This window comes from Bos indicus x Bos taurus, chromosome 17 (genome assembly GCF_003369695.1).
Source record: "Bos indicus x Bos taurus breed Angus x Brahman F1 hybrid chromosome 17, Bos_hybrid_MaternalHap_v2.0, whole genome shotgun sequence".
Taxonomy (NCBI): Eukaryota; Metazoa; Chordata; class Mammalia; order Artiodactyla; family Bovidae; genus Bos; species Bos indicus x Bos taurus.
Genome location: NC_040092.1, coordinates 3,893,972 through 3,906,796, shown reverse-complemented (window position 1 = coordinate 3,906,796; position 12,825 = coordinate 3,893,972). Strand labels below are relative to the sequence as shown.

The window sequence follows — 12,825 nt, the reverse complement described above, 5'->3', positions numbered from 1 at the left end:
GTTTGTGTCTTCAGTTTGAACCTATGACTTGTCTAAGGTTTTTAGAGTGGTTAAGTGCAGTTATTTAAGGAGAATCCTCTTTACTTAATAAGACAACTTTATTTCTTATTAGCTTAGAACTTTTGCTCTCCTTTTAAGTAAAACATTTTCATGAATTCTACTTTTTGACTTTAGCTGAAAAAGTTTTTTCTCCCTATATATATTTCAATGGCAGTTACATGTTTTCCTGTTTACATGAAATAAATGTTACTAGTTTAAAAGGGTGGGTTGTTTTCTGGGCATCTGTTGAATTGTATTGGTCCTAAAAGGATTCTTAAGAAGATGGTGTTCTGGTCTTTTGGCTGTTTAATAATTGAGGAGGACTGCTTCAGAAGAGTGGGTATTTGAGGTCACCATTTTAAATAGAGCCCACGTTGTCGTGTGTGGTTGGTTATGAGAGGTTATTTGGATCTTCACTGGCTTGTTTTCAAAAATATGAGTAGCCCCCTGCCTAATTGCCAGAATATCACTTGTAGCTCAGATGATAAAGAATCCGCCTGCAATACGGGAGACTTGGGTTCGATCCCTGGGTTGGGAAGATCCCCTGGAGGAGGGCATGGCAACCCAGTCCAGTATTCTTGCCTGGAGAATCCCTGTGGACAGAGGAGCCTGGTGAGCTCCAGTCCATGGGGTTGCAAAGAGTTGGACACAACTGAGCAGCTAAGCACAGCGCACACATTTTAACTAGACCAGGGTAAGAGTGGATTCTTTTTGTTGCACATATAGCCTCCACTCTTGGAATTTTGTCTTCTCTGAATATGCCTGTTGGATATCTGGAGTTGGACAGTTTATAATTGAGATGACAGCAGTTAAAATTAAAATCTGTTTCTTCTCTTTATTATTAAGTTGTGTGCTTGAAGGATGGATTCGCATTTTCATTCAGCTTTCTGGTCCTTGTCCCTTTTGTTGCCTATTACTCTGCATAAAGCTAAGTAGAGGAGACCACAACTTTTCTGAAGAATCTGTTTGTAGATGGAGAGAAGACCATTAATATTCCTATATATTGATAAACTGATAAGCAGTATACAGATTAGCTAGGTTTGGAATGCTGATGGCTATTTTTTCAGTTCAGTCACTCAGTTGTGTCCGACTCTTTGCGACCCCATGAATTGCAGCATGCCAGGCCTCCCTGTCATCACCAACTCCCGGAGTTCACCCGAACTCACGTCCATCGAGTCGCTGATGCCATCCAGCCATCTCATCCTCTGTCGTCCCCTTCTCCTCCTGCCCCCAGTCCCTTCCAGCATCAGAGTCTTTTCCAGTGAGTCAACCCTGTGCATGAGGTGGCCAAAGTACTGGAGTTTCAGCTTTAGCATCATTCCTTCCAAAGAAATCCCAGGGCTGATCTCCTTCAGAATGGACTGGTTGAATCTCCTTGCAGTCCAAGGGACCCTCAAGAGTCTTCTCCAACACCACAGTTCAAAAGCATCAATTCTTCGGCGCTCCACTTTCTTCACAGTCCAGCTCTCACATCCATACGTGACTGCTGGAATAGCCATAGCCTTGACTAGATGGACCTTTGTTGGCAAAGTAATGTCTCTGCTTTTTAATATGCTATCTAGGTTGGTCATAACTTTCCTTCCAAGGAGTAAGCCTCTTTTAATTTCATGGCTGCAGTCACCATCTGCAGTGATTTTGGAGCCCAGAAAAATAAAGTCTGACACTGTTTCCATTGTTTCCCCATCTGTTTGCCATGAAGTGATGGGACCAGATGCCATGATCTTAGTTTTCTGAATGTTGAGCTTTAAGCCATCTTTTCACTCTCCTCTTTCACTTTCATCAAGGGGCTCTTTAGTTCCTCTTCACTTTCTGCCATAAGGGTGGTGTTGTCTGCATATCTGAGGTTATTGATATTTCTCCCAGCAATCTTGATTCCAGCTTGTGCTTCATCCAGCCCAGCATTTCTCATGATGTACTCTGCATATAAGTTAAATAAACAGGGTGACAATATACAGCCTTGACGTATTCCTTTTCCTATTTGGAACCAGTCTGTTGTTCCATGTCCAGTTCTAACTGTTGCTTCCTGACTTGCATACAGGTTTCTCAAGAGGCAGGTCAGGTGGTCTGGTATTCCCATCTCTTTCAGAATTTTCCACAGTTTATTGTGATCCACACAGTCAAAGGCTTTGGCATAGTCAACAAAGCAGAAATATGTTTTTAATTCCAAATTTTTCTAGAATTGGTGTTGAACATCCCAAGTACCTAGGCCTAATAGGAAAATCATGTCATTTATACATGGGCAAACTCTTGACTTCCTATGGTAAGCTGACCTTCAAACTAAGTTGCTGTCCTCCTAGAAAAGAAACCTCTTATCCAGCTTAAGGGCAGAGGATTGGTATAAAAAGGGTGGGGTTTGGAGAGTGTTCTTGCCCTTTTAGGGCTGGGTCCAGAAGCAAAGCATATTGGAATAAACTGTGTGAATTTGCAAATTTCAAAATGACATTGGTAGTTGAATTTTGCATAATATTTTAGTTGCCTTTAACAAAAGTAAGTTTTTGTTCTTTGCTACCTATCTCATGATTAGTGGTCTTTTTCTGTTGGAGTACATAAGAAATTGGAGCTCATAATTTAAACCTTATTAAAAAACCTTTTGAGAACCTATTGTAAAACTGCTCATCTTCATAGGTAGGAGTTGGTCATTTCGGTGTTTTGTCTAAGAAAATGTAGTTACAATTTTATTCTTTGACTTGTAGGAGGCATGGTCAGAGTCTGCAGGCTCTGTTGAGATAATCATATGATGTTTTAAGAGGGGCAGAAGTCATTATAAGGTTATAATTAGAAAATTTTAAGTTTCCATGAGGTATGAATTTCCTGAGTAGGAATCTTTTTTAAAAAATAGAACATTTGTCCTATGATTGCCCATGAGAACTTCATTTTGGGACAGTGTAGGGAGAAAGGGGGACTGGGGAAACAAAATTACTTCTTTCCTCTTCAGGAAAAGTTAACTGAGAGCAAGTGGCAGGACATAAATGACTGTGCAGGAATTTACCTTCTCTTATTAATTTCCCAAAGGTAGGCCTTGGAACTCAGAGAAGGCAATGGCACCCCACTCCAGTACTCTTGCCTGGAAAATCCCATGGACGGAGGAGCCTAGTCCGTGGGGTCGCTAAGAGTCAGACACGACTGAGCGACTTCACTTTCACTTTTCACTTTCATGCATTGGAGGAGGAAATGGCAACCCACTCCAGTGTTCTTGCCTGGAGAATCCCAGGGAAAGGGGAGCCTGGGCTGCCGTCTATGAGGTCGAACAGAGTCAGTCGGACATGGCTTAGCAGCAGCAGCAGCAGACCTTGGAACCAGTCAAAGAAACAAAAGTCAAGAAACATTTTTCCAACACTGGAGCTGGTCTTTCTGATCTTTCCATAGCAGTTATAAATATTGAACTACCCCAGCACTTAGATAAAATGATCTTACGTGTCTTTTAATTAATTTCTAGTGATTTGAATGCCTGGACTTTCTCTGTCAATAACCAAAACTTAAGTATTTGTTTTCTGATAGTTTGTTTTTTCTTTCTTAGGTGTTAGGGAACATCTTTCCATTTACCATGGTGAATCTAAATGTTGCCTCACAAAGCTAAATTTAAAATTCTTAATTTCAGTAGTAAAATACCTACCTTGTGACTTTTGGTGGAGGATAGTGTCAGAAGATAACATTACAAATTACTCATAGAAGTTTATAATCCTATTAATAATTTAATATATCTGAGTAATATGAAGTGGATGTTTTCTTTATAGAAGTGATTGTAGAGCAAGTCAAAACATTAAAAAAAACTGTTGAAATTATTTTTACCCTTTTTAGTAGATTGTATTGTATCTTCAGTTTTAATCTTTTCTGGTCACCACCAGAAAATGTCTTCACTGAACTTTTCAGGTCTACTATATCCTTCTACTTTTCTGTATATTTATTCTATTAATTTTTGAGAGTTTGATATTGAAACTCACACTAAAAGTCTTCTACTTAAAAATAATTGTAATAGTGGAACTATATGTAACTTTGTTCTGTATTTTCCAGGTTTCCTGTAAATGTGTTATCATACTTGCATAATTTAAAAAATAGAGGAAAAATAGAAAATGTCTTCACCAAGACATCATGTATGAATTTAAAAAAGACATCATGTATGATTTATGCTTCCCCTCTTCCTAACTTTTGTGTAAGGAGTAAGTTTAAAAGGGAAACACTTATAAGAAATAGGTGATTCTAAAAGGTACAAATCAAATTTGCTAAAGTTGATTTGATCACCGTTGATCTTTCTGAGAAGGTGGTCAGGGCTTTTGCCTTCTTGAGATGTGAAAAGCAAAAAGGTACATCTGAAATGCAGTCAGATCTTAATATCTAAAAACACTAGAGGACAATTTCTTTGCTTTTGACTTCTCACATTTTGGGGTCCCATTTGGAAAAAGCAGCTGTCAATGTTTGTCATTTAAGTGAAGACAAATGATCTTAAGTATTGATCAGTAACTGAAATTCTGTGTGTTGCAGCACCTCCTTTGAGAAATGTATTCGGAACTTTTCCACATTTGAAAAAAAAAAACCCAAAACTAACAGAATGAACCACACCCTTGTACTACTAATGTATTCACAGAATTATACAAGATTGATATTTGGTTATTATCTATTGAAACAGAACTTGTTAGAGTGAACATTGCCATAAATATTGCTGGTTCAAGAGACTTACTGCTCTTTGATACAGAAATTAGATTATAACAGAGTTCATCTGACCATTTCTGGACAACTTACTGGATTTTTGTTTTTCAAGAAGGTGGTTGTTTTTTTGCTTAGGGAATGATAATATTTTAACTGCTTATCTGCAGCCTACAGCTGGCAGAGGAATGCATGCTCTCATCACGAACTTGTGTCTGGATCCCTGAAAACACACAGATCTTAATTTTTTTGAAAGAGGTGGGAAAGACATATAGTATCTTTTAATTTTTTTTTTAAAGTAAATTGATCTCGTTTGGAAGTGTCACTGCACCAGGACACTGACTCAATTTTACATTTAGTTATTTTTTTTCACTTTTTAAAAAACATGATCCTTATAAGTAGGGGGGGAAAGTCCAACTGAGAGCGTTCAGCCATGCCTTTTGAACTGTTTCTTGGTTTTTATTTTCATTTATAGTTGACTTCAGCAGCAAAAGTTTTAGAAAGCTTGAGGTTTGGGATATTGTACGAGGAGTAAGACCAAACCACAGTAGTTTTGCTCAGCTGATAAGTTTTGGGATTTACTAGTGATTAAATCATCTCCCCACCATGGAATAATCTCCCCAACATGCCACGGAATCCTAGTTTGGGAAGGTCATGTCATCCATCAGATATCCAAAAAGTTACTAGGCATAAATGAGGAAACACTGAGAAACTGAAAAGCTTGCCCAAAGTGGTAGCAGTTGTAAAGTCACTTATTAAAAATTACATCTCTTAATTACTTTATTTTGCCTCCACACTCAAGTTTTACTGTCAGTGTTTCTTACTATGTAATACACGTGCAAGAAAAGCCATTTCTTTCACATATGGTGAAAATAAGAGTCTTTTAAAATTACTCAATGTTGTCTTCTTAAAGTTTTGAACTCTTAATTATTCTTGTATTTGAAAGTGAGACAGGTCTGTGGGGAAAAAAAAATGTTTCTTTTTTCTTTTGAAGTTAAAACATACTGTAGCCCAAAAAGTTCTGCTTTAGCTACCCTTTCTTCCCCTGAATCTCACCCCCCCCACCCATATTATAGGAGGACTGACTTGAGTCTCTGTTTTCCTTGTGTATTTGGTTTAATCTAATTGGTTTTTGTAGTTTAGATTCCCTTATTTTATTACAGAAATGGTCCAGATTGGTGTGCCCCTTTGCCCTCTTGAAGCTGATACAGTAGTGGCCTAAGATGATGACAGACTGTTCCATGTAGGTGTCCATTCCTTATTAGCCTTCTCGGGGCCTCCATGCCCTTCCTCTTAATAATTTTCTCATTATCTTCCTGAAGGACCTTGTGTACAGTAATATCTTATATTTTGGTATTTAATAATCAACTATGTCTATTTTTTGTTTAGTTTCCTCTTAAAATAGATAAAATTCAATCCATAGTATATTACATGGTTGTAAACAATTTACCCTCTTAGATCAGGTAACTTCAGAAAGTTCCCCGCCCCTCCCTTTTAACACTACTCCCCAGGTGGAACGTAAAAGTGACCATCACCAGCTCTCACTCCACATTGCTGCCCAGGTTGTTCATCAGTGCTGTTCATCAGTGCTCAGTGTGCTTAAGAATCCATGTTCTTAGACGCATTAGGTTATTGCTTAGATTTAACATAACCACTTTACATTCTACCTCTTCAAATGCATGGCTGGTATCACGGGATACTGTCTGGCTTCATGAGACAGTAGCTTGTGGCACCAGAGAGCTTCCTTCAGACTTACTCTACATGGCCTTTTTCTGGCAGATAGTCTGAAGAGCCATGGGCAGTTTTTAAAATTTGGTTGGCAGCGTTTCACAGCGGCATACTTGTTTCCAACTAAGGGGGTGTTTGGCTGTGGTACGAGGAGTCGTTGCTGGCCGTGAAGCGGACCTGCCTGAGCCTTTTGTTGAGTCATCCTGTTGTTTAGTCCATGTCTTGGAGCTTTACACCTCTGGAACCTTTACACACTTTGGTATTAATGGACTTACCCTATCTTTGACAGAATACATTACCAAGTAATTTCTGAAATTGTCAGATGATTCTTGTAGTAGATAGTAATTTCTTGGAAATAAATGGAACACCATCAGTTCATTCTTACCCCTAGATTTGACCTGTCTCCTGAATCTAATCCCATTTTACCCCTAATTACTGGCTGGACATATATTTACTTGTGAGGCCACCTTTAAAGCCAGTATATCCTATCTGGTGTTGCTTCCTTGGAAGCTGCTCTTCGGTTCTTAACAAAACCATTCTTTTTCTACTCACCACAGGGCTTAGAATTTTGCAGTTATCTTTGCCAACTTGCTCTGCCTCCTTTTCTCATTCCTAATTAATTACCAAGCTTAAGCAATTAACGTTTTCCACTCACTTTGGTAGTGCCTCTGCATTTTTACTATCATTAAGATATTGGGCCCTTAGCAGTTCATATCTGATCCACTAGTCTGGAAACATCGTAAGTGACTTTTCCCCTCCAAACCATCCTGCTTGCTGCTTTCTCAAACGACCACTTTCATGTTGTTATTCTCCTGCTTATGAAGCTTTTGGTTGTATGCCATCGAGTGAAATCTAAACTCGTCAGCCTGGCATCAAGGCCCGCAGTGTGCGCTGTCTTTCAGGTCTCATTTCCCTGAAGGTGATTGGTATTCTCGCCTACTCTCTGTTGCTCAAAAATGTGTCCTCTTCCCCCTGTGGCATGAGTATCCATCCTCACTTGGCTTACCTCCCCTCTTTCTTTTTATTTAAATTCCACATAATCTGTAAGACTAAGTCGTTCTCCAGCTCCTGTGAAGCCTCCCTGATTGTCTCTTTCTCTGAACTCTGAGCACTTGCATATCATTGGAGTTACCCAAGAAGTATCAGAGTACTACAACATTTACAGTGAAATGTCTCATCGTTTCTTGCATTTAGTACTTACGTGGGATGTGCCATCATATACTAATACGTTGTCTTATCTGGTTGTTTTTTAACAGCTAAGGACAAAGAGACCCAGCATCTGTTCTTTTTGACAAATGTTTTCTTATTATCCTAAATAAAGTTCATAGATGATACAGTGTACCTACAGACATAATTTTAAAAAATCAATAATAACCTTACTGTAGTATAAAGAAAAGAAAATAATTGTAATTTGTATTTCAATTTTCAAATACTAAGCAAAAATTATGCTTTAGCAAGAAAAGTTCCTGCAGATTTAAAACCTTTAAACTTTCCTGCTCTACTGTGTTGTACCTCATTAAACAACAGAACCAATATTGATAGTAGTACAATTTGTATCTCAAGTTGCATATTATGAATAGCCTTAATTCCTGTATAGCATGTTGTTAAAATGGCCCAGCCTGAGTTATAAAATTTAAAAGTTACTGGGAGACAAAAATACTACTTGTAAAGTGGTTAGAACCTTTTATATTTACATATTTAGCCTCTTATATGGTTCTTGTATAAAGTGCTTTCAGAGGTTATGTGAATAATGCAAAATGTTGACTGACTCCTTGATTTTAGGACTTTGATATTTTGTGCAGTCTTGTTCATATATGTGACTTTATGTCACATAAACAGATCGAAAGGATAAGTTGTCTGCAAATACTGAGAGAAGTCTTTACAAAGGAAATCCGCCTGCAATGTGGAAGACCTGGGTTTGATTCCTAGATCAGAAGATTCCCCTGGAGGAGGAAATGGCCACCCACTCCAGTATTGCTGGCCTGGGAAATCCCATGGACAGAGGAGCCTGGGGGGCTACAGTCCAGGGGGTAGCTAGAGTCGGAGATGACTTGATGATTAAACAGTAGATTGACCCTTTTATCTCTGTAAGGGTCAGATGTTGCCTCTTTGTGACAAGAGGTTTTTGTGTTTAGACTACACTTTCCCCTTCTGATCTTTTTTTCTTGCACAAAAAGATCCCTTGGTAGAGAAGCCAATAATGTGTACAAATTACCTTCAACTACCAAGCCCAAGTCTAGGTCTCCTGTGATTTTCTAAGTTTTGAAAGTACTTGTTCCTTTAGTGGCAGAGATTTACCGGAGAAGCCATCAGAAAAGTACACACAAAGAGGAGGATTTGTAGGTTCTGGGAAAGTTCTGTCTGTATGGTTCCGCAGTTTCTAAAGGCATCCTAAGGCCTGAATTGGCCCATTTTGCACAATTAAATATTCTAAAGCATGGTTGACTAACTAGTTCACATTATAGCAATTTAAAAAATAATGTATTGTCATGGCATTCCAGCTTGTAGAGAAAAGTCTAGTGGGAAAATCTAAGTGGCTTAATTAACTTGATACTTAGGATATTTGTCATTGTTAAACTACTGGTTTTTCTTCTGCAGATTTTCTTGTGAAACCTTCAAATAGAAAAAGTTCTTCAGACACATTTCATTTGGTAAGTTTGTTGCCCCTACCCTTCACCTTCTCCTACACTCTGCTGTTTTTAGGCAGCAAAAGACAATTGACAGATTAATTTTGGGGCCCTGTTTGTGAGCATTTAGGTGACCTCTTGTATATTCACTTTAATGTTAAATCTTAAAATTTGGTGGTCTCTCCCCACCATCAGGACTCAAGCAGATTACTTTCCCCATATGTAATTGTGCCATAGTATAATACACTATGCCTAGAAACTTGTATTAAAGTTGAAATTAAATGAGTTGTGGCCTTAATCATTTGTTTAAAATAGTTTTACACATCTTTTAAATTGCAACTTGATTCTTACTTTGAGTTTTCTTAAATTGTTAAATCTGTTGGAAAATCAAGGCCTTGTTCCTAGACTTCAGTTCAGTTCAGTCGCTCAGTTGTGTCCGACTCTTTGCTACCCCATGAACCACAGCATGCCAGGCTTCCCTGTCCATCACCAACTCCCGGAGTTTACCCAAACTCATGTCCATTGAGTCGGTGATGCCATCTAACCATCTCATTCTCTGTTGTCCCCTTCTCCTCCTGCCCTCAATCTTTCCCAGCATCAGGGACTTTTCCAGTGAGTCACCTCTTCATATCAGGTGGCCAAAGTATTGGAGTTTCAGCTTCAACATCAGTCCTTCCATGAACACCCAGGACTGATCTCCTTCAGAATGGACTGGTTGGATCTCCTTGCAGTCCAAGGGACTCTCAAGAGTCTTCTCCAACACCACAGTTCAAAAGCATCAATTCTTTGGCGCTCCACTTTCTTTATAGTCCAACTCTCACATCCATACATGACTACTGGAAAAACCATAGCCTTGATGAGATGGACCTTTGTTGACAAAGTAATGTCTCTGCTTTTTAATATGCTATCTAGGTTGGTCATAACTTTCCTTCCAAGGAGTAAGCGTCTTTTAATTCCATGGCTGCAATCACCATCCGCAGTGATTTTGTAGCCTCTCAAAATAAAGTCAGCCACTGTTTCCACTGTTTCCCCATCTATTTGCCATGAAGTGATGGGACTGGATGCCATGATCGTTTTCTGAATGTTGAGCTTTAAGCCAACTTTTTCACTCTCCTCTTTCACTTTCATCAAGAGGCTCTTTAGTTCGTCTTCACTTTCTGCCATAAGGGTGGTGTCATCTGCATATCTGAGGTTATTGATATTTCTCCCGGCAATCTTGAATTCAGCTTGTGATTCATCCAGCCCAGCGTTTCTCATAATGTACTCTGCATATAAGTTAAATAAGCAGGGTGACAATATACAGCCTTGATGTACTCCTTTTCCTATTTGGAACCAGTCTGTTGTTCCATGTCCAGTTCTGACTTGCTTCCTGACCTGCATACAGGTTTCTCAAGAGGCAGGTCAGGTGGTCTGGTATTCCCATCTCTTTCAGAATTTTCCACGGTTTGTTGTGGTCTACACAGTCAAAGGCCTTGGCATAGTCAATAAAGCAGAAATAGATGTTTTTCTGGAACTCTCTTGCTTTTTCGATGATCCAGTGGATGTTGGCAATTTGATCTCTGGTTCCTCTGTCTTTTCTAAATCCAACTTGAACATCTGAAAGTTCACGGTTTACATATTGTTGAAGCCTGGCTTGGAGAATTTTGAGCATTACTTTATTAGCGTGTGAGATGAGTTTAATTTCAATCTAGTCTGTTCCCACCCTACAGCCAGAGCCATCCTTTACGTCACCTCATACCACTCTTCCAGTAACAACTGTATAAGGCTATGGGCCCTGCTACTTTGATGGCCTCTGTTTTCTCACTTTCATTGATCATAAAGCATTTGCTTTGGATATCGAATCCCAGACTTCCAAAAATATGCTGTATTCATGGAAGTTTAGTGAACTAGAAATGCTGGCTTTGTGTGTAATGTATCTATTTTATATATATATATTTTTAGAAAGCTACTTATTAAAGTGATAGTGTTCTTAGTAGCCTGCGGTTCTTGTTCGGTATTCCTCCCCCACTATTACAGTTGTTTCTGAAAACGAGGTAAAGGTAGTAGCACAGTTTGAGTTTTCACTGAGCTTAGGATATTGGGGTAAAAGACTTTTTTCTTTCATATTTTGTGTACTAAATCAGTTTGGTTCCCACGGATGGGGAGATCCATTTTGAATTTATGGAATTTACAAAAACATGCTATATAATATTATAAGAATTATATTGTTATTATACTGTATTTGCATTCACAGGTTGGTTTCGATTATTGCTTTATTATTTTCATCTAAGGTTTATAATATTTTTCATGTTGCTGTCAACTTTAGGAGCATAAGCTTTCGCAACTGTTTTTGCTCAAATAGGTTACGGCCAGGATGATTTTCACAGCCCTTTAAAGGAGTTTGGATTTGACTAGTGGGTTGGCTTGGAGAAGGCAATGGCACCCCACTCCAGTACTCTTGCCTGGAGAATCCCATGGATGGAGGAGCCTGGTAGGCTGCAGTCCATGGGGTTGCTGAGAGTCGGACACGACTGAGCGACTTCACTTTCACCTTTCATTTTCATGCATTGGAGAAGGAAATGGCAACCCACTCCAGTGTTCTTGCCTGGAGAATCCCAGGGACGGGGGAGCCTGGTGGGCTGCCGTCTATGGGGTCGCACAGGGTCGGACACGACTGAAGCGACTTAGCGGCAGCAGCAGCAGTGGGTTGGCTGGGTGATTCTCAGCTTTTTCTTGGCTGACTCTGGTCAAGTCTTTTGGTCCTTGTATATGCAGTCCCTCTAATTAGGGTGTGGCCAAATGGGAAAGTGGGCTTCCCAGGTGGCGCTAGTGGCAAAGGACCCCCCACCAATGGAGGAGATGCACAGGATGCTGGCTCCGTCTCTGGGTTGGGACAATTCCCCTGGAGGAAGGCATGGCAACACACTCCAGTATTCTTGCCTGGAGAATCGCATGGACAGAGGAGCCTGGCAGGCTGTAGTCCACAGGGTCGCACAGTCAGACATGACTGAAGCAACTTAGCACACACATGGAAAATTACCAATTTTGTCCTTTTCCCCCCCAAGTTTCAGGCATAAAGGAAAGAAAAGGCTTGCCAGGATACTGAAGAAGGGACGGAGATCTCTCCTCCTAATCTGGGCCTCCTGTCATGGTAAGTACAAAGAAATAACAAGACAATTGGACTTGAACTCTGTCCTGACAGTTAAGTGAATACTAGTAAGTTTATAGTTACCTGTCCTCAGAACTCTTTTGTCTGTTTTCTTTTATTGTTTACTTAGTATCACTAGTAATCATTTCTAGTGTCTTAGAGCAGTTTTGCTTCTATTCACTTTAATCGTGTGAGTTAGATATTGTCTCTTTTCAGTCAGGTAGTATAAATAGATTCAAGACCAAATGTTTCTTGGGCTTCAGGTTTTTCTTTCTTTTCTGGGAAGGAAGATACAGTAAGAAGCTTTTCTCTGTGTGTATGTGTTGCGTTGTGGAGAATTAATATGGTCATACACATTCTTTATGAATTTTCCTTTCTGGATTAAAGCAGTTCCCTGTCTTCCCATTTTTTCCTCTTTAACATTGTTTTTATCCCAAAGAAGATGAAGTAGCTCTGCACAACCCCTGCCTGTGTCTGTGTCTAAAATGAGTATATTTCAGTGACTTGTGAGCCATTTAGGACCCACTTTAGGCAGAGAAGTGGGAGCAATGAGCCAGCTACATTTCTATCAGGCCCGAAAATATGTAAACAGTGCTTCAAGGCTTAAGAAAGAAATGGTCTTCTGTAATATTGTCCTGCTTGTACCTTGGTGATGTTAGCTAG

At 39.5% G+C, this 12,825-nt stretch overlaps 1 protein-coding gene across 1 annotated transcript in view; it reads left to right on the top strand.

Moving 5' to 3' along the window:
• MTMR3 (myotubularin related protein 3) overlaps positions 1-12,825 on the top strand; it is a 131,467-nt gene that overhangs the window by 61,202 nt on the left and 57,440 nt on the right. Inside the window, 2 exon segments of the mRNA XM_027566343.1 lie at positions 9,007-9,059; positions 12,080-12,165. Coding sequence (XP_027422144.1) covers positions 12,163-12,165 — 3 coding nt within the window. The 5' untranslated portion in view covers positions 9,007-9,059; positions 12,080-12,162.